The following is a 22,162-nucleotide window of genomic DNA, read 5'->3' as shown; positions in this document are numbered from 1 at the left end:
AGAGGATATTCCAAAAACCGCATTCAGGTGTCCTGGTCATGTTGGACTATTTGAATGGATAGTCATGACTTTTGGGTTAAGGAATGCTGGTGCTACTTATCAAAGGGCTATGAATTTTATATTTCATGAGTTCATCGGCAAGATCGTAGAAATTTATATTGATGATGTGGTGGTCAAGTCTGGAGATTTCTCAAAGCATCTTGCCGATTTACGAAGAGTGTTGGAGTGCACAAGGAAGCATGGATTGAAGATGAATCCCAACAAGTGTGCATTTGGTGTATCGGCAGGGCAGTTTCTTGGTTTCATGGTACATCAGAGGGGTATTGAAATTAGTCGAAGATCTATTGATGCCATCAATAAAATAGTGGCCCCTACCAATAAAACCGAGCTCCAATCTTTGATCGGCAAAGTGAATTTTATCAGAAGATTTATATCGAATTTATCTGGGAGAATTCGTGCTTTCAGTCCTCTTCTAAAATTGAGAGCCGATCAGGAGTTTGTGTGGGGAGAAGAACAGCAGTTGGCTCTAGATGAAATCAAAAAGTATCTAGTAAATCCTCCAGTTTTAGTTCCACCTCAACAAGGGAAACCCTTCAAATTATATTTATCTACCGATGGATCGGTTATCGGCTCAGCTTTGGTTCAGGAATTTGAAGGGAAAGAGAGAGTAATTTATTATTTGAGTAGGAGGTTGATTGATGCTGAAACCAGGTATTCGGCCATCGAGAAGCTGTGCTTATGCTTATATTTTTCATGTATCAAGCTAAGACATTACCTATTGTCGGCCGAATGTGCTGTTGTTTGCAAAGATGACGTAGTCCGATACATGCTATCTATGCCAATTATGAGTGGAAGGATCGGTAAATGGATTTTAGCGCTGTCGGAATTCGATTTGCGTTACGAATCGGCTAAGGCGGTCAAAGGGCAGGTTATGGCCGATTTTGTGACTCAACATTGCGGCCTAGTGGAAACCTTGGAAATTGCACCCTGGACGCTCTTCTTTGATGGATCTACCTGTGACCGGGGAGCAGGAATCGGCATTGTGTTAGTTTCTCCTAAGGGGAGGAAGTATGAATTTTCCTTACCGATTGTTGCTACATCAACAAATAATCAGGCTGAGTATCAAGCTCTAATCAAGGGATTGGAGTTGTTAAGAGAAGTTCGTGCTGATGCTGTTGAGGTATTCGGGGATTCCATGTTGGTTATAAATCAATTGGCCGGAAGCTATGAATGCCGAAGTGAAGTTCTCATAACCTATTTCGAGAAAAGTATGCAACTGTTAAAGGAATTCAAGAACTTCCGATTGGAGCATGTTCCCCGATTGCATAATGAGGACGCTAATCGGTTAGCCCAGCATGCCTCAGGATATCAGCCAATGATTAATGCAACATCGGCAGTCAGTGTCGGTGACTGGAGGAAAGAGATTGTCGACTATCTAGAAGATCCATCTAAGAAAGTTGGAAGACGGGTTCGATTTCAAGCGACCAAGTATGTGCTCCTTGAAAATGAATTGTATTATCGAACTATCGACGGAATTCTTCTCCGATGCTTGGGTGATGATGAAGCCAGAAGTTTAATGGGGGAAATCCATGAAGGAGTGTGTGGAGCGCATCTGTCAGCTTTCAAGATGAAGTGGATGATTCGAAGGAATGGATATTTTTGGCCAACCATACTTGAAGATTGTTTTAAATATTTCAAGGGATGTCAAGGTTGTCAAAAGTTCGGTAATATCCAGAGAGCACCCGCATCGGCTATGAATCCTATAATAAAACCTTGGCCGTTCCGGGGGTGGGCCATCGATCTGATCGGCCAGATTTATCCACCATAAGTTCATTCTAGTTGCCACTGACTATTTCACTAAGTGGGTCGAAGCTATTCCCTTGAAGAAAGTCACATCGGCCAATATGATTGATTTTGTGAAGGAGCATATTATTTACCGATTTGGGATTCCCCAAACGATTACTACCGATCAGGGCACCATGTTCACGTCAGGGGAGTTTGATGAATTCGCAATCGGTATGGGAATTAAAGTGTTGAATTCCTCTCCTTACTATGCTCAAGCCAACGGGCAGGCCGAAGCGTCTAACAAAGGAATTATCAAGCTTATTAAACGAAAGATTGAAGAAAACCCTAGGCGGTGGCATACAGTGTTAAATGAAGCACTGTGGTCTTATCGGATGGCTTGCCATGGATCAACCAAGGTGTCACCCTATCAATTGGTGTATGGACATGATGCAGTATTGCCTTGGGAGATTAAGGCTGGATCTAGGCGATTATCTTTTCAAGATCAATTGGCTGCCGATGATTATGCCACTTTGATGACCGATGAGTTAGATGATTTAGCAGGACATCGGTTAAAGGCCTTAATGAGTATAGAAGAAAATAAGAAGAGAGTTGCTAGATGGTATGATAAAAAAGTAAAGGCTAAGGAGTTTGCCGATGGGGATTTGGTATGGAAGTTGATTTTGCCAGTCGGGACTAAAAGTTCGAAGTTTGGGAAGTGGTCTCCTAATTGGGAAGGTCCTTATCGGATAAGACACTCAGCTCCTGGTAATGCCTATATTCTAGAAACTCTCGAAGGGGTTGAATTTCCCAGAGCATTAAATGGCAAATATTTGAAGAAGTACTACCCCAGCATATGGATCGACGCATAAAAGTTTAAGTGCCGATAACACTCCTATCGGCTGGATTTAAATGTTCGAGGGCAGACTTAATGTTTCAAAAGATGCCGATAACAGTCTTATCGGCTAGACTAAAAGCTGAAGGCGGAAAAACAAAGGTGTGTCGCCGATGAAAGCTTCAGATGCTCAGCAGCGCTTGGATTGCTGATATGGCGCGCAGCCGAATCTGGTTGGCTGTCTCTATCTCTTTGATATCATCATCGGCAGAACCTTCGATCGGCTTCAGCTTCCTCTTCAGTTGCAGCGCTTTGCGACCATGGACGTTTCGTTCTTGTTCAAGATGCTTGATGGTCTTCGGCAGTTGACTCTCTTCTTGCTGGGCTTGGGACAGAGCGTCTTCTACTTGCTTGAGTTCAGCCAGTAGAGCTTCTCTTTTTGCCGATAGATCAGACACTTTCTGCTTCAGTGCATCACCTGAGGACTTTAAGGTGCCGATGTTCTTATGTTTCTCATCGGCTAAGAGTTTTTCTTTCATCATCTCCTCAGAAAGCTGGATTTGAGCAGCTCTATCGGCAAGGCGTCGAGTAGCTCTCTGGTACTGTAGCTGGCGGCTTTCTAGATGTGCAGCATGGAAGAGTGTTTCTTCAGCATCGGCAGGAATTTGGCCTCTAAGGGTCTTGAACAGGGCCTTGGCTGGGTCAGAATCGTTGACCAGTTGAGTTGTGTCTTGATGGAGTATGGCCGATAGCTCCTCCAGCTTAGCTCTGGCTTCTGCCGATACAATTCCAACTACCCGAGAGGAGCTTGCTTCCTCGCCTTCTTCTTCGAAGATATCAATAGCGAAGGAGAACAAGCTGTTGGGAGAATCTTGTTCCTGAAAATAAAAATGAAGTAGGTCAATTTTATGGTCAAAACTTCGGCAGACGATACTGATGGAAAAGTGGATGACTTACTTGCTTCAAGGCGATTTCTTGCCTTTGACTCAGAGAGGCCGATGGAGCTGCAGGTTGATCGGCAAATGTTGCCGATAGAGCGATATCGCCTGAAAGAAGACAGGAAGGATTATAAGAATAAATGAGAATAAGTTTATAGGTAGGAGTATTGTTGAGATATGTTACCCGGAGGAGAAACAACAGTTGCCTGAATCGAGGAAACCGCCGATGATGTAACTGTACCTGCCGGGCCAGTTGTTTGTTCACCTACATCAGCTGATATACCTGCCGTTTGAGGTTCTTCCTGCTGGGGTTCTTCCATCTGTGGTGCTTCCTGTGTTGGTTGTGGAGATAGTACTTGCTGTGCCTGGACGTCTGGAGAAGAAGGGGAAGATTCCACCGGGATTGGAAACACCGGAGGAGGAGGAGGAGTTGCCACTTTCTGGCGCTTTGTTCCAGCCTTAGCACCGTGGATGCCCTTCCTCTTTGGCTGGCTAGACTGGGGGGCATCGGCGCCTTGGCGTTTGACTTTTGCCGATGCACCAGTTTGCTGCAACAACAAAAAGGAGTTTATGAGTACAGATAGCCGATACAAAGATAAGTCAGCGTAAATGAAAAAAGGGTTTTAACAGATTGCCTTGAAAGCTTGTGCCAGAGTGGAAGCAGTTACCGGTGGTGATGTCTGAGTTTTCCTGGTGGTAACTTTCTTGAGACGCGCACCCCGGTGCACGATGGAAGCCAGAGTGGGAGCATTATGGCCGATTGAGGAGATCGGGCCTGATGGGAATAAGTCGATCGGCTTGCCACTCCTACTAACTGATGGGGGGTGTTGTCAATCTGCAAAAGGAATACAGGGGTAAGTTACCGATGGGAGTGATATTGGAAAATGAGACATCGGTTTAAAATACTTACAGTGTCATCAGGGACTTCATATTCGGGGTCGATCATGCCGCGGTATGAGAGGGCTGATCTGCAGAACAGATTCTCTTTCCATTCTGCCCACCATAGCTTGTATGCCTGAGTGATAAAGGCGGCTGGAACCCATTCTGACAGATATACATCCGTATCGGCATTTGGTGGTAGCTGGGCTACTCGAGTCCACTCGAGGAGGTTGGCGATGGGCTCTCTGGGCTTTATTACATCGGCATAAGGAAGTGCAATCGGCAATTGGCCGAAAGCTAGCTGGCGAGCTAATGCCGATGGATTATAAAATTCATAGGTTTGGGGAGAGGTTTTCGTGCTGCCGAAGAAATTCACTGGTATGGCTCTGGGGGTCACGATTGCCATCATCACCTCATTGTCCCTGTCAAGAGCTTCATCAAATGGATTGAAGGTCAGAGGGAGCATGCTGTCTGGGTCGTCATAAGCCAGCCATGGTCGTTCATCTCTGGCCAGACCCTCATACAGCGTCTCGAAGAATCGGCCGATCTGATCCGGAGTGTTCCCTGAACCGGGTAAGACTATAACAGCTTCGCCAAAGTTCAGGGGGGCACGTGTTGCCGATTCCTCTTCACCCAACACATGATTCTCGGCTATATCTCTTGGGAAGTGCTGTGAGAACAAGTTGAGATCAAGGCGCTTGTGCAGGTGCAGATTGAGCCACATATTAATAAACCACCAAGGACCTCCCAAGTTGCCGATAGGTTGGCCAAGCAGGAGTTTCTGGACTACCTGATGAAGAAGGTGATAAACGGCACCGAGCAAATAACGGCCGAGAGGAAATTGGCCGCCGCTAGCCAGTCTTTCTGCTGCCGATAGATAGACAGAAGTCGGTCCTGCCGATCGACCACAGAATACAAACTTGTCTAGCCACATGTTCAGAAAGGTGGTTTGCTCCTTTATGGTGACAGGTCCTCTCCCGCGGTACTTCTGGATGTACCCTGACCAACCGCCGATAGCGCGAGTCTCCACTTTAGCACTGGTGGCGGTATCAAAAAAATGGGTGCTATCGGCAGAAGATATATCTAACCCAGTAAGCATGGCTACATCGGCAAGGGTAGGAGAAGCAGGGCCGTGACCAAAAACAAAAGCGTTGAGAGTGTCTGACCAAAAGTAAGATGCAGCTATCAGCAATGACTCGTTCCTGTGCATATCGGCAATGGACAGCCTAATGCATTGAGCTAATTTCCTCTCACCCCATTGAACTTCATAAGAGTTGCTGACCCTCAAGAACCAGTCTTTCCACCCTACAGTAGGGCTGGGCCAAGAGCGAAAGGTGTCTTTCCATAGATCTAAAGCAAAGTTTTCAGCTCTAAAGGGAATCCTGTTGGTTTCTGCATTGATAAGGTCGGTTGGATCTGGATCCCCTAGAGGGCCGAGGCATTGAAGATGTGGTTGATCGGTAGGGATGACAATTTTGTTGGATAACTCCTAGTGTTTTGGGGAATAAAAATACAAAGAAAAAGGAAAAGGAAAATATTCGGTAAGAATGAATCGCAGATGAACAGGAATGCAAGAAAAAGGTACAACAGATGAGATGGAAGTCTGACCTCAGGGACGACGAAGCCAACGGCAATCTTGTCGTGAAGAGGACGCTGGAGGGCGCCGGAGTTGATGAAGAAGAATGCTTGTCGGAGATCTTGAGGATTGAGAATGGCGCCGCCGCTGGAAAAGTGAAGTTGGATGGCAGAATGATGCAATGGGGGAGGAGTACCCAAGAAGGAACTATTTATAGGACAAGATGGACAAGGGCAAATCTGACTTATTTCTTTGCCGCATCCGAGAAGCCCGAGGGTACTCAAGTGGATATGGTAACTGTTCGTACGATAATCCAGGGATTGTGCAGGTGATTTGACAGGAAGCGGTCATTATCTGAAGATATTTTACTGTGCGCGATCTCCTGGTCGGTCCATCGGTGATATTCTATAACGGTCATCCTGCCGATGGGCGGATAGAGGGGAGGTAACCGTTTTTGCGAATCTCCTGGGCAGAGCATCGGCAGATCTTTGTAACGGTATTGTTGCCGATGTACGACTAAGAGAGATGCCCGTTTAGGAAGTTGGGGATTTCGAGGGATCTGCGGAGGATTAGGATCAGAGTTGTCCAGATTGAGGTTGTCGGTTACCAGATTAGGAGCATTAATTGCGGAGAAGACATCATTACTGCAGAGAATTTTGGAGCATTAATAGTTTTATACTCCGAAACTGGGGGGCATGTGTTGACACCATTTTTGGGCACGTGTCCAGGATGGCAGGATAGGGTGGCAGTACGATGCGGGTTGCTGATAAGGATGGTTGCCGATGAGGGAAAGGTTGAATGTGACTAAGTCCTCAGGCAGTAATATGGTGCCGATGACCAAGTAAAAAGGTCTGCCGATGACTATGGCAAGGGGATTGCCGATGACGCGAAGGAGGAGTCCGGAAGCTGCCAGTTGTCATGTGGAGGAGTTTCGGTTTGTCACGAAGGATGGTTTTATTATTTCCTTAGTTATTCGCATCGTTTTGTATACGGGTTCCGTGTAATTTGGAATTCGAATTCTAATCATGTCTGGTCATAGCTCTTTGAGCAGGGTATAAATATAAGCCCTAGGACCTTGTAATCAAACATCTATCAATCAATCAAACACACGTTTTTACTCATATTCCAGCATTTACTTTTCGACGACTTCGTCATACGTTTTCTTTTTGTTACGAGTACTTAGGAATTCGTCGACTCAAGCTCGGCGTATCCTCAAGTTCCGCGTGAGTACCTCTTAGCCGTGACATCCGGGCGCATCGCTGTTGTCAGGACTAAAGTATTCGAGTTATCACCTTTGCCGATAGTAAGGTCAAATCGGCTGGCACGCCTTAACGTTTGAATCGGGTATTAGCCCTTTGTGTTTGCAGACTAGTTTTTGCATCAACAATATCCATGATCTTGTAAGATGATTAATAGCTATGCAATGAATATAAAAAGAATGTCAAATAACTGTATGAGATCTTGTGTGTAAGTGATCACCGGGACAACAGTGCAACCATGAGGGCTATAATGGCTCTGGCTTTAGCTCAGTATGAAGCCCTTTTCTAGCTTGTTAGAGGTTACCCGAAAGGGCGGAGGGGCTGAACCGTTTTGGGTATAGTGCGAGCCCCTGTCCCTATGTTTATAGGCTGCGCGTCATTGTGCCATTCGGAAGGGGGTATCTATATCTGCGCGCAAAGGAAACCTTGCGGCCCTAACATGTTAGACGAACTTTTGAAAGGCTTCATAGTGATCCCTGCCGACCTCCCTAGGAAGGGGGTTAAGAGATTAGCTACCTCGGGCGAAAGGGTAAATCATGACTCGTGGGTAAAGATGTACAACCTCTGCAGAGTGTAAAACTGGTATATTAGCAGTGCTCACGATTATGAGCGGCCTTGGGGGTTCTTGCTGCGCCGACGATGAGCTTATTAAGTTGTTATGTTCATTTGATTATCGTTTATGCTATGAATTAATTATGCTTACACTTGATCATGGGATTAATGGATTATTTATGCTACCTTGACATTTGCTATTTAATTATGAATATGTTATCCACCATTAAAAGCTATCAAACCAGTGTCAGCTATTTGAGCCTCATGAACCCCTGGTTATACTTATTGAGTACGATATGTGCTCACTCTTGCAATTTCCCAACACCCCAGGTTATGATAATGAAGATGACTGGAATGAGGATTATCGTTATGAGTACTAGGTTTGGAGTCAACCAGTCAACAGTGCAGCTTCCGTCGAGAGCGTTGTTTATTTCATGCTATCATTTTTGTATGAGACTATGTGATATATTATATTCCGCTATGTAATAAACACTGCCATGGTACATTTGAAATTTGTCTACTTATGTGTGCGACTATTTCTGGGGCACATATGAGTCTTTTATGCATCCTATTTTGTTCTTAAAATATGGGTGTGACAGTTATGATTTTTTTGTGCGAAACAGCTATCATTGTGGATTCAAGCCTGTGCGACTATTTCTGGGGCACATATGAGTCTTTTATGCATCCTATTTTGTTCTTAAAATATGGGTGTGACACTTATGATTTTTTTGTGCGAAACAGCTATCATTGTGGATTCAAGCCACGAACTGGCAATGATAGTGCGGTTCAAGCCACGAACTGGCAATGATAGTCCGCCTATCAGTGTCAGTCTCTATCATTGCTGGTTGAAGTCATGAACCAGTACTGTTACTCTATTACTGCAGGTTCAAAAACAACCGGCAGTGATAGCACGTTAGTGATTGCCAATTCTGTAGTAATGGATGAAGCAACATATCCTAAGTTTCTGATAAAGAAATTGTCAAGCAGCTCATGTTGCACTAACAGTTTTGATAGTTAGCCCACAAATACATCAACAAAATACCACATCAAACAATTGCATGCTTTATGTACTACATATGCCTTGTCCTCTAAACAGACTGAAATGATATGTTATGTTTATATTGCTTTTGTTTCTTCATGTCTGCTACTTAACCGTAGCTAAGTGTGGTGGAATAATAGTAGTCACCAGAATTTAGATAGGGAAGGATGTATATTATTTAAAATCCAATGGAAAAGTGATTCAAATGAATTGTCATTTTATTGAGCTGTGACCTGAGACAAGGGAAGATGTTTGAAAATAAGATTATCAGGACAAATAGATGAAGATAGTAAGTGGTTTATCTTGTAATCACCTTCGTAGATTGGAAGTATGGATGGGCTACAACTATAGGTTTATCTAGGAGAAGACTCGTTGTCATTACCCCGACAATAAGAGTCAATCTCCCAACTTTTGGGTAGTGGGTTTTGTGCACGCGCACTTTATCTTATGAATAAGAATTGCAATAAACCCATCAAATATTTTTGATACGTCCTAAGTAAAACAAAACGATATATATGCCAACTTGATAGCACATGCACCAAACACATGCTTTCGATGTCTATAATTTTTATGGAAATACTTGTCATACATATATACATCACCATGCATATGTGTGTATACTGATTTGGTATCAACCTTCTAGGTGAATGCAGGCCAATGCAATCACATGTTCTCAAAAATCTTTCTTTGTTTCCCTTTTTTATTTTTTAAATTTTTTTAGGAAATGGAATTTTTTCTAGCTAGCCTTGCGATCGACTGCACATAGCCATGTTTTTATAAGATTTCATCAGCGAATCACATCTTCCACACTGAAACACATTTCAACACTAACTCTCTCACATTCTAGCTGATATATGCCTAAAACTAATTTGATTAAGCAAAATAATATTCCCCTTTATTGTTCCAAATACAAAATGTGCAGGGATATATCATAAGCATCATGAACATTCGGTGCCAAGCCAAACTTGAATAATTCTTGGATAGTCATGCAATAGAAAATAAATAAGATTAGACACGACAATTTATATGGCCGCTGCATACCTGGCTTGATCATCAAGTATTCTTATAACACTATATTTTATGTGATTTACATTCATGAAAATTTCAGGCTGTCATCACTTTGGAGCAGTTTTACTCTCCGTTTGGGAATCTTAAAATTGAACAAACGGATTATGTTGAACAGAACTTTAGTATTCACACAACCTTGTCAGCTTTACAAAGGTAAAAAGGTTGTTCATCACTACTAGACTCTCAAATTTTCTTAGCTAAAACTTGTAGCCAGTCTTTCTCCCTCGTGATAACTTCAAGTTTAGCGATTTTTCTAAAAAATTATAAAATCATGTTGTATCAATTTATTATATTCTTACAGTTATTGTTTTATCCATCTTTTTATTTCAGCTGACAAAGTCATGAACATAAAAATTGTAGAACTTATTATGATCTATAACTTTTATTTTAGTCATTTCTTCATCATATAATAGTAATAACATTGTTTACAAAATTTACATATCTCTCATAGTTTCATAAACTATAAGAAGGATATGTAACATTTGTGAACAATATTACTACCACTATGTTGGATGAATAACCAAAATAAATGTTGGAACTCATAAAAAGTTATGAAACTTTGTAGTTGACAACTTTTTGATTTGAAGTCATCTTGTCAACAAAAACTACATTTGAATTTCTAAAAATTTGAAATTTGAATTTTTTAAACGACCTCGGATGGACAAATAGTAAAAATGAAAGTTGTAGATCTAGAAAAGTTAGTTGATAATTTTACATTTAAATTCATCTTGTCATGGAAAACTATGTTTGAATTTCTCAAATTTGAAATTCAAATTTTGTAAACGACCTCGGATGGAGAAATTACCAAAATGAAAGTTGTAGATCTAGAAAAGTATAAAACTTCATAGTTGACAGTTTTTTTATTTAAATTCATTCAGGGCTATAAACAATCAATTTATGCTCGATTTAGAATACTTTGTGGGAAACTAAAATCCAATATATACAAAAGTGAGTGTGAGGTGCAGTGATAGAGGAGGGTACTCGAAAAGGTGAGGTCGTGGGTTTAAATCCTAGCCAACATAAAGTCTTAAAAAATTGCACAAAAATGCCACAGCTACGGAGCAGGTGTGTGGTTGACTAGTGGGGTCCTCGTCACTGCATTAAAAAACTTTTTTTGCTACAAATCGTCGGTCATCCCTATAAATCGGTTTATAGGGGTGGCTGCCCAACCGCCCCTATAAATCAGGCATTTGTAGCCGCCCCTTCGGGTCGGCTGGCAAAACCACGGCTACAAATACTTATGAGCCGCCCCTACAAATAGCTAGCAGTGTAGTGTTGGTTTGTATTTTTACCACTGGAAATGGCTTTAGTACTTTTGATTTGCATGATATGGTAGGGCACATACATCTAAACACAAAAAGTAAATCATAGCCTAAAAATAACTTACAATTTGCTTAATCAAATTATATATGAGAAAGAAACATGGGACTTTGTTAATGAGGGGTAGACTAAAATCAGCAAAATCATCAATGTTATTCTCCTTTCTGTACACGGGCATGTTCCCTTGAGGGTATAGCATTTCCCTCTATTTCCACAACTATGCCTACAAATGGATGGACCGACCCCTTCGGATCTATGGTCTGTTCCTGATTTGGACCTAATACTCCAACCTGGTATAAGCCTATAGTAGTTGTGTTGTTGGCCCATGTGATAAATGAGGAGCTGTATTTGATGGTATTAGTACCGTCTTGGAAATTTAGGAGCGTAAAGGCCAGCTTATAATCTTTGTTGTCACTCTAAACAAAGCATCTTCTGGTTAATCCTTTTTATATGAAGCATGGACAAAAGTATAAGAGAAGTGCTACATGTATGCTGCCATATGATAAGATTTTGGGCACGGGGTGTTACACGTTTGGAATGGTTTGACCCTAACACGAAGAGGTTCCAAATTATGAAAAACCTATTGATCCAAATCAAACCAAGGGTCACCCCGTTTAGTTCACAGCAATTCACATCCCCGGCTGCCGCTTGGCCGCAGCAATGCAAGGATGCAACAGCCGCGCGGATGATGACCTGTTCAGTAGTAGATTTAGATATTATCCTTTTGTAGTCTCCAAGATTGATCTTATGGTTCGTCAGGGTAAATTTTTTATATATTGTTATATTATTTCAAAATATGATGTTGTACAGTTTAATACTCGTAGATTTACACTAGCTTCTTATACTGGAATCAATGATTGTGGTCCTGTGGTCTTTGAATGAACAATACGTATATATGGCCCCTGTATTTCTTCTGTCTATGTTGCATTAATAGTACCACCGTGCATTTTCTTTCGAGGGGGGAGGGGGGGGGGGAGCGTCGAGAAAAAGTTCGCTCCGATTTCGCCCCTTGCAGCCTGAACGATCTCAGTCGGGCACTAAAAACTTTACACGCAGAGAGACACATAAAATATTTGAATTGGTATAATACAGTTTGATTTAGCTGATGAGTCATAAAAATTCTTGAACATCACTACAGCTCCGTCGTTTGTCTTATAAGCCGTATTTTTTCTGCAAACGAGCAGTGTTTTTCTCTCACTATGGCCATCGATCTAATATGTCGATTAACCCTTACCTGTTTCTTAGGGTGATGACCAATCAAAGATAAATTTATTTCTTTTTTAAAGTAATTATAATTATTCTCAATATAAAAAAAGAATGTGACGATGTAGAGGCAAAGAGCAATAAATACTTTTAACGATGGCCAAAGGTTCTTTGACCAAGAACCTCATATCATGCTCACACACTGGGCATATTTTAATTTATTGTTTAATAGAGTGTACGCTCAGTACAACACTACACGGTATTTCACGGCCCCAAAGATTATTATTTAGATAGGTCTAAACTCAGATGATACAAGGGACTTGAGAACCTGCTGATGCAACATATACCGTGTCTATATGTAGGATATCCGTCCTCCATATGCATAGGAATGCAAGCATATATCTCTAACAATTATATTGCAGTTTGCAAGAATTGGAGGACATTTTGTTGCAGCAGACATCTCTAGGAGACCAGCTGCGGTCCGTCACCACCAGCTTCCTTCCAAGATTTATGCCCTTCGTAGAACCAGTTTCTTCATTGCTTCCGTATGAATTTGCCAGCAAGGTGGTTTCTTGGGCCTTAGTTCCAAGAAAACTTGCATGATCAAAAAATCCAATAGTGCACATCATGTTCATCAAAATGAGCAGTGCCATCGTTGCAGGCTTCATCTGCATATATGTTAGATGCATGTGTACGCGTTAGGCTTCAATTTCAGAAACAATGAAATGGAATTGTTATGTTGAATCTTACCGAACAAAATAAAACCGATGAGCTCTTACAGAGAGAAAAGGACTCACCCCTAATAGCTGATTAGTTGAGGGCTTGTGTTGTTTTGATAACCAAAGATACACTTGGGCACGCTATATATAGCAATATTAATAGAAAAGTAGCTGTTTAGGTGAATATGACGCTCACGATATTATCCAACTGGGGTTGTGGTGCTGCAAGCCATTACGTGATAATAGGTTTTGGCGCATTACGCTGCACTACTACACAACCATCCAGGAGTGATGGATCCATAGCACTACTATTGCGACAATTGGTGTCGGCGTGCGGTGGGCAACCGGGACTGATGGCTCCTCCTACTATTGCTGCTAGTCATAAAGCAACAGTGTGCAAAGCTACCACTGATGGTTCAAGGTACCAACCAGTAATAAGAACCCTTGTAAAAGAAATGATTTTGCTAATTTTAAAAAAGATCTTAAAGGCCAGGTTTACAAAACCGATGCTATGCCACCAATTCTAGAGCAACGCCCCTATTATTAGATTTCAGATGAGGTTCTCTTAAGAGGACCATCTTTGAAACTCTAGCTCTTCTATAGATGGTTTGATAAAGACGTCCATCCCCAAAAATCCTATTTCTAGGGGCAGTTATCTTAATGGAATCCATTCCTTAATTTCTTAATGAAATTGTTAGAATACTGTGCTAGCTCTTTGTTTCCTGTGTCATTTACTCCTAATCACTCTGCTATGCGCCACCCTATGTGGCTAGTATGTACTGGCCCTTTGGGCCTCTATATATTGTAATCCCGGCGTAAACTCTAATCAAGGAATCCAAGCCTGTTGGCTATTGTTCCATCATGGTATCAGACTAATCGGTCCGTGGACCTCTTTTCCACCCGCCCGACTCCCCTGCCTCGAGTCGCGTCCGCCCACCCGGCCCCCCGCGCATACGCGCCCCGAGGTTGGCCGCCTACCGCGCGTCCGCCCCAGCCTCCGCGACCGCCAGCCGCGCGCCCGTCGTGCCCGTGCCGGCCTCCGTGCGTACGCGCCTCTGGGTCGGTCGCCTGCCGCGCAGCCATGGCTGCCACCTCCGCCTCCGGGGCCCCGGCTGCCTCTGTGGCCAAACTCCGCGACGAGGCCCTCGCCCGCCGCCCAGAAGCTGGAAGATGAAGCCACCTCCCTGCGCTCTTCCACACCGAGCGCAGCCTGGAACTCCAGGCAGAGGCCGACCTCCTCAAGAACGCAGCCGCGGCCCAGGAGCGCGTTCGCCTCGCCGCCGCCGCTCTGGACAAAGAGCGCGCGCAGGCGGACGCCCTGGAGCAGCAAGCAGCGACCGTCCAGGATCGCATCCGCAGTGAATCCCACCGCGACGACGACTACGACGACGACACCCGCTCCCTCTCATCTGAAGCAGCAGCCATCGCTCACCTGCATAGTCAGGCTGCCGCCGTGCAGAACATCAAGAACCTGATCCCGATCGTCCTCGATCTTCAGGCTTCCAACTACTCCAAGTGGCGCGGCTACGTCCTCCTCATCCTTGGCCGTTTTGCCCTGAAAGATCACGTCCTCTGCGACGACTCCCGCCCCTACGATCCGGCATGGTCTCGCATGGACTATGTGGTTGTCTCCTGGATTTTCAACACCATCTCCCCCGACCTGCTGGACGTCGTCCATGAGCGGGACGGCATCACCGCTCGGGGGGCATGGCTTGGGCTGGAACAACAGTTCCTGAACAATCGCGAGTCTCGCGCCATGCTACTCGACGCCGAGTTCCGCACTCTCTGCCAGGGTGCTCTCTCTGTCGACGACTACTGCCGCAAAATGAAGACCATGGCCGATGCGCTTGCTGATCTTGGCGAGCCCATCCAGGACCGCACCCTCGTGCTGAACATCCTACGCGGCCTCAATGAACGCTTCCAGTTCATGTCACAACTCATCTCTCGGTAGCGACCGTTCCCTTCCTTTGCAGATGTCCATGCTGATCGCGCCTGGCCGAACTCAACATGGCGCCTCCGTTTGTTCCTCCCTCGGCTCTCGTCGCCTCATCGTCCATCAGGTCACCTACGCCCTCTATGCGTATGCCCCTGCGCCCTCAACAAGCTGCTGGAGGGCAGCAGTCTGGCAACGGCCGCGGCCGACGCTGTCGCGGGCGCGGCCAAGGTGGTCAGCACGGCGGCGCAACCGGTGGCCAGCAGGGTGGATCTTCAGGCGGCCAGCCATGGCCCTCCATCCTCAACCCATGGACCGGGTCCATCCACATGTGGCCCGGCTCCACCCCTGGAGGTCCTCGCGGCCAGCCTCCTCGCGCCATCTTGCCTACACCGTCACAGCAACCCTTGTTGGCCGGCGTGCCCCATGCCTACATCAACGCACCTTCGGCCCCTGGGTCATACTACCAGGCGCCCCAGGCGCCCACATGGTCGCCATGGACTCCCGAGTACCTCGCCAACGCCTTCAGCACCGTCTCCCTCACCCCACCACCGACATCTTTGGACTGGGTGATCGACTCGGGTGCCTCCTCTCACATCGCCTCCAACCCTGGTATGGTCACCTCGTTACCATCTTCTTCCTTCCCTTCTTCCATTGTTGTTGGCAATGGCGCCACCCTCCCGGTTATTGGCACTGGCTATTCCACCCTCCCTGGCCTCTTTCGCCTAAACAATGTTCTTATAGCTCCTGACATCATTAAGAACCTCCTTTCTGTTCGCAAGTTCACTACTGACAATTCTGTTTCTATTGAGTTTGACCCTCTTGGTGTCTCTGTGAAGGATCTCCGTACCAGGGACACCCTCCTTCGATGTGACAGCTCGGGACCGCTCTACACCTTGCAGCTGTCGTCGTCACCCTCTGGTCCCTGCGCCCTTGTGGCCACTCCTTCTCCTACCACCTGGCATCGGCGGCTTGGCCACCCTGGCAAGGCTACCCTTCAGAGCCTTGCACAGTCCTCCTCGATCGTGTGCAGCAAGCCGGAAGACGACTCCCTCTGCCATGCATGTCAGCTTGGGCGCCATACTCGCCAACCTTTTACTAGTTCCTTGTCAAGAGCATCTAAAATTTTTGATTTGATACACTGTGATCTGTGGACATCACCTATCGTTAGTGTATCCGGTTTTAAATATTACTTAGTTATCCTCGATGATTGCTCCCACTTTCTTTGGACTTTTCCCCTTCGCTTAAAGTCTGATGCTTTTCCAGCAATCTCCAATTTTTTCGCTCATGTGTCTACTCAGTTCGGCTGCACCAGCAAGTCCCTGCAATGTGACAACGGTCGTGAGTTTGACAACTCCGCCTCTCGCGCCTTCTTTCTCAACAAAGGTGTTTCCCTTCGCATGTCCTGCCCCTATACTTCGCAGCAAAACGGAAAAGCTGAGCGCATGATTCGCAGTACCAACAATGTCACTCGCACCCTCCTCTTCCAGGCTTCCATGCCTCCCTCCTACTGGGCCGATGCTCTCGCCACTGCCACTCACCTCATAAACCGTCTCCCTACCAAAACTTTACACATGAGCACTCCTTTCTTCGCTGTCCATGGCACTCTACCTACTTACCATGACCTCCGAGCCTTTGGGTGCACCTGCTATCCCAACCTTTCTGCTTCCACCCCTCACAAACTTGCCCCACGCTCCGCTCTCTGTGTGTTCATTGGCTACTTGCCTGACTACAAGGGTTACAGGTGTCTCGATCTCGCCACCAACCGTGTCATCATCTCTCGCCACGTTGTCTTCGACGAAACAACGTTTCCTTTCTCCCTTCATCGGCCCTCGCCTCCCCCACAGGAGCTTGATTTTCTAACTGATGACGACACCATACCAGTGTCTCTTCTCCCAGCAGGTACCTCTGGTTTCACTAGCTCCTTGCCTGTGACTGGACTGGGCACGCCGGCCCCCAGGCCACCTCCGCCGGGTATCTCTGTACCTGGTCCGGTGACTGGACTGAACACGCCTGTGACTGGACTGAGCACACCCGCGCCCTGGTCACCTGTTCAAGTGCCCCAATCACCTGTCCAGGTGCTGCCCCAGGCTGCAGAACCGGTGCCCACTACGCTGCCTCCAGCAGGAGCTCCGGCACCCTCAGTTCTGCCCCAAGCAGCAGCCTCGGCGCCTTCAGTGCTGCCCCAGGCTGCAGCCCCGGCGCCCACTGCTCCTCCTTCCACAAGCCGCCGGTCACTCAAGTCTACTCCCGGCGACCTCCACCAGCAGTAGCTCCTTCACCACCGCCATCACCACCGGTTGTTGCTGCTCCCCGCCGCTCCAGCATCATACCTTCACCACCACGGTTTGTTAAAAATGCTCCTCCGGTTGGTATTGTTCCCATTACACCGGTTGACAACAGTCACTGCATGACGACTCGTGGGAAGTCTGGATACATACAGCCTCGTGCTCTCCATGCTGAGGCCCTGTCTCAAATTCCACGATCTTGCCGTGACGCCCTTGCTGATTCTCACTGGCGTCGCGCCATGGAAGATGAATATGTCGCGCTGATGGAGAACCACACTTGGGATCTTGTTCCTCGCCCCAACAAGGCCAACATGGTCACTGGCAAGTGGATTTTCAAACATAAATTTCATGCTGATGGCTCTTTGGACAGATACAAGGCTCGCTGGGTCCTTCGAGGCTTCACTCAACGCCCTGGCATTGACTATGATGAAACATTCAGTTCCGTTGTCAAACCTGCAACTGTCCGTACAGTCCTCACACTTGCTCATTCTTGGAACAGGCCGATTCATCAACTCGATGTCAAGAATGCGTTTCTTCATGGGATCTCAGAAACAGTGTACTGCTCTCAGCCAACGGGATTTACCAACTCTGCCCTTCCTCAGCATGTTTGCAGGCTTAACAAATCCCTCTACGGCTTGAAGCAAGCCCCCCGTGCATGGTACAGCCGCTTTGCATCTTTCTTGTTCTCCCTGGGTTTCAGTGAAGCAAGATCAGATACTTCGCTGTTTGTTTACCATCGGGGTACAGAAACTGTTTATCTGCTGCTCTTTGTGGACGATATTGTCCTCACTGCCTCTTCGCAGCAGCTCCTCCGCCGGATCATTGATGCTCTGATGAAGGAATTTTCCATGAAAGACCTCGGCACCCTTCATCACTTTCTTGACATGGCAGTTCAGCACCATGGTGACTCTTTATTCCTCTCTCAACGTTAGTATGCCCTGGACATTCTGGCCCACCATGGCATGAGTGACTGCAAACCATGCTCCACTCATGTTGATACCTGCGCCAAAGTCTCTGCTGATGACGGTCCCCCCCTTGCTGATCCTACAGACTACCGCAGCCTGGTAGGCGCACTCCAATATCTAACATTCACCAGGCTTAACATTGCATATGCTGTTCAGCAAGTATGCCTTTACATGCACGACCCACGGGAGATTCACTTAGTTGCTGCCAAACGGATCCTCCGTTATCTACAGGGTACTCTTGACCATGGCCTCATCATTCCTTAGACATCTCCATCACAGTTGGTTGTCTACACTGATGCTGATTGGGCAGGCTGCCCGAACACTCACCGCTCCACCTCTGGTTACGCTGTATTCCTCGGTGGCAGCCTTGTCTCCTGGTCCTCCAAGCGACAGCCCACTGTCTCTCGCTCTAGCGCTGAAGCTGAATACCGGGCTGTCGCCAACGGCGTCGCTGAGGCCTCCTGGCTGCGGCAACTTCTCCAGGAACTGCATCACCCTCTCAACTCCGTCTACCTCGTCTACTGCGACAATGTCAGCACCGTCTACCTCTCCACCAACCCTGTACAACATCAGCGCACCAAACATGTGGAGATCGACCTTCATTTCGTCCGTGAACGTGTTGCAATTGGTGCTGTTCGCGTACTCCATGTCCCAACAACTTCCCAGTTCGCTGATGTCTTCACCAAGGGCTTACCCACTTTGGTGTTCCAAGAATTTCACTCCAATCTGAACGTCCAGCGCTGCGACGTTCCGACTGCGGGGGGGTGTTAGAATACTGTGCTAGCTCTTTGTTTCCTGTGTCATTTACTCCTAATCACTCTGCTATGCGCCACCCTATGTGGCTAGTATGTATTGGCCCTTTGGGCCTCTATATATTGTAATCACTGTGTAAACTCTAATCAAGGAATCCAAGCCTGTTGGTTATTGTTCCATCAAAAATCACCCCTGAAAATTGATTTCCAACGGCTCCTGCTAAGGTTAGCGATAGTTTCCTAAGTCAACTGCCTCTATTAGAAATGAAACTGAATGCGATTCATCTTTGCCCTTCTCGATACAGTACAATGTAAGCTTGCATCATACTACTATTTTATTATTGAACATCCGAGTGCTGTTGGATACTATTAAATACTATTAACGATGGCCAAAGGTTCTTTGACCAAGAACCTCATCATGCATGGGTTTATCTGAGTGAATTATTATCACACACAGGACTTATTTTAATTTATTGTTTAATATTGAGCGTACGCTCAGTACAATACTACACGGCATTCACAGCCCCAGAGATTATTATTTAGATATGTCACCTAGATGATACAAGGGACTTGAGAAACTGCTGACGCAACATATATATACCGTGTCCTCCATATGCATAGGAATGCAAGCTTATATCTCTAACAATTATATTGCTGTTTGCAAGAATTGGAGGACATTGTGTTGCAGCAGACATCTCTAGGAGACCATTGGTGGTTTGTCACCGCCAGCTTCCTTCCAAGATTTATGCCCTTCCTAGAACCGGTTTCTTCATTGCTTCCGTATGAATTTGCCAGCATGGTGGTTTCTTGGGCCTTAGTTCCAAGAAAACTTGCATGATCAAAGTATCCAATAGTACAATGTTCTAACACGTACCCTAACTTTCACCAACAAAGTCCATGCAACAACTTCCGTTCAAAGCTTCTTTGGCTTTCTGCATTACTTGCAGTATTTGTGTAACGAACATTTACCGAAAAAGCATGTCGGTTGTTACAGCCTTTGCAGAGCGTCTGTAATCTATGATTGACATGAACCACGTAGACACAATAACGTACAGATAAATGACCACACCCATTTTCCAAGGGACGCCTGACAGGAATAAAATGATTAGCAGTAGCATGTCATAGCGATCAGAGGCCAGCAAAAGGGTGTCTATATGCTGATTGCTGAAAGCGCTTATTTTTATGCCCAAAAGAGTCTACCTTCCATCCCTTTTCGATTTTTGAAACCACACAAGCTTTATTCTCGAGACAAGAATGCCAGATTAGTCATTACACCGGCCATTCTGCCATTGTATCCGTACATGTTCATAAAGCAGTTCTATTGTCATGGTAATAATATAATAAAGCGCGGCCATGGCCCATGGTAATAAGGTTTGAAAATAGACCTCCTGTCCTCTCCTTATCAAGAAGCACACAGCTACAAAATTAAACAACACACACATATAATCCCTGTGTTGACAATTAGTCTATATATGCTACATCCACCCATGTAACAGGGAAAGGATAACATTGGGCACCCTAGCTATATCAAATACTCCTTTCGTCCCAAATTATAAGTCATTCCAAGAATCTTGGAGGGTCAAAGTTTTTCAAGTTTGACTAAATTTATATAGCAAAATAATAATATTTTCGGTACCGACCAAGTATCATTAGATTCTTTGTTAGTTATATTTTCATAGTGTACCTATTTTATGATATAAATCTTTATATTTCTCTTTATATTTTTGGTGAAACTTGAAAATGCTTTAACTCTCCAAGATTCTTGGAATGACTTATAGTTTGGAACTGAGGGAGTATACTGCAAAGCCTCCACATGCAAATCGTATAAGACATGCTTCTGGAGAACAACACATATATGTAGTCAATGCGTAACTAATTCGGTGACTTGCAAAGGAGAGAATTTATTCTTTTTTATAACTTATGTTGTTCCTCCTAAGCCAGAGTGACTAACAAGTAGTAGCAACTCCTAGCAGGGCTAGTGACTTCAGCTTCAGATATTTTCTAAGGCCCCCTTACCAAATGCTAAACCTACGTGATATGCTGTGAGGTTTAGACAGACATGAAACCACTTAAATTACTGACCAAATAGCTTAGGCAAGACGACATTCATAAAAAACAAGTGCTTAATTGATTCAACACACTGGGATTCATAGAAATTCATGCTTCTTGATAGTAGAAATCAAAAGACACAAATATTGGAAGTTGCAATATTTTGTCCTCGTAGTGAACTAAGTGACCTAATGTAAACTAAAAAAAAGCTTATAGAAACCTAACTGATCCATAAAGAAATGTATCCAAACCATGACCACTACCGCAGAATTGACCATCACTACCATGTCTCAACCCCTCATCACCCGGCAGTGACAGGTGACAAAAAGATATAGTTTTCAGGATTCAAACTCAAAACCTCGATGTTCATGTTCCCTCGAACCCACATACCATACCAGCTGAGCTACGTGACACATGCAATTATATAGCAGGCGCTATTCATTTAACCACATATATTTCAATCTTATATTGTATATTTGTCACAAAAGAATCTCAGACACAAATTTTATTAACTGCAAAGTTGTAGATCTCATCGAGTACTACAAATTTTATGTTGACTTGGTCTCTATTTGACATTGTTAAGCATGTTAAATCTGATTTGAGGACTTATATTAATTATTTAGACTTGTAAGCCATCTCAAATTAAAAAGTGATCAACAACAAAGTTTAAGATCTCTTAAACTCTATATTTTTTATATATAATTTGTCTTAATCCAACCTCAGATAAAAAGGTTATGATTTTTTTGTGCAAAGCAGCTATTGCTGCCAGTTCTTCAAGCCACAAACTGGCAATGATAGTCCGCCTATCAGTGTCGACCTGTATCATTGCTGAAGTCATGAACCAGTAGTGACACTCTATTAATGCAGGTTCAAAAACAACCGCAGTTATACTCCATTTGTGATTGCCAATTCTGTAGTAATGGATGAAGTAACATATCCGAAGCTTCTGATAAAGAAATTGTCAAGCATGCAGCTCATGTTGCACTACCAGTTTTGATAATTAGG

General features: G+C 44.9%; 2 protein-coding genes and 1 long non-coding RNA gene across 3 annotated transcripts; 2 read left to right on the top strand and 1 right to left on the bottom strand.

The window, feature by feature from the left end:
- Positions 12,644-13,338, bottom strand: LOC110436211. Its single transcript, XR_002454003.1, has 2 exons — positions 13,249-13,338; positions 12,644-13,119 (listed from the first exon to the last, which is right to left on the bottom strand). It is a non-coding gene; the product is annotated as an uncharacterized LOC110436211 (long non-coding RNA).
- On the top strand, positions 13,524-15,121 carry LOC110436409. The gene is made up of 2 exons (XM_021463499.1): positions 13,524-13,591; positions 14,380-15,121. Exons 1-2 carry the CDS (start codon positions 13,524-13,526, stop codon positions 15,119-15,121), a joined length of 810 nt encoding a protein of 269 aa, XP_021319174.1.
- On the top strand, positions 15,159-16,031 carry LOC110436210 (translation initiation factor IF-2-like). The gene is made up of 2 exons (XM_021462652.1): positions 15,159-15,715; positions 15,943-16,031. The coding sequence occupies exons 1-2, from the start codon at positions 15,178-15,180 to the stop codon at positions 15,975-15,977; spliced, it is 573 nt and encodes a 190-aa protein (XP_021318327.1). The 5' UTR covers positions 15,159-15,177; the 3' UTR covers positions 15,978-16,031.

Source organism: Sorghum bicolor, chromosome 6 (genome assembly GCF_000003195.3).
Source record: "Sorghum bicolor cultivar BTx623 chromosome 6, Sorghum_bicolor_NCBIv3, whole genome shotgun sequence".
Classification (NCBI taxonomy): Eukaryota; Viridiplantae; Streptophyta; class Magnoliopsida; order Poales; family Poaceae; genus Sorghum; species Sorghum bicolor.
This window is presented reverse-complemented; position numbering and strand designations above follow the sequence as displayed.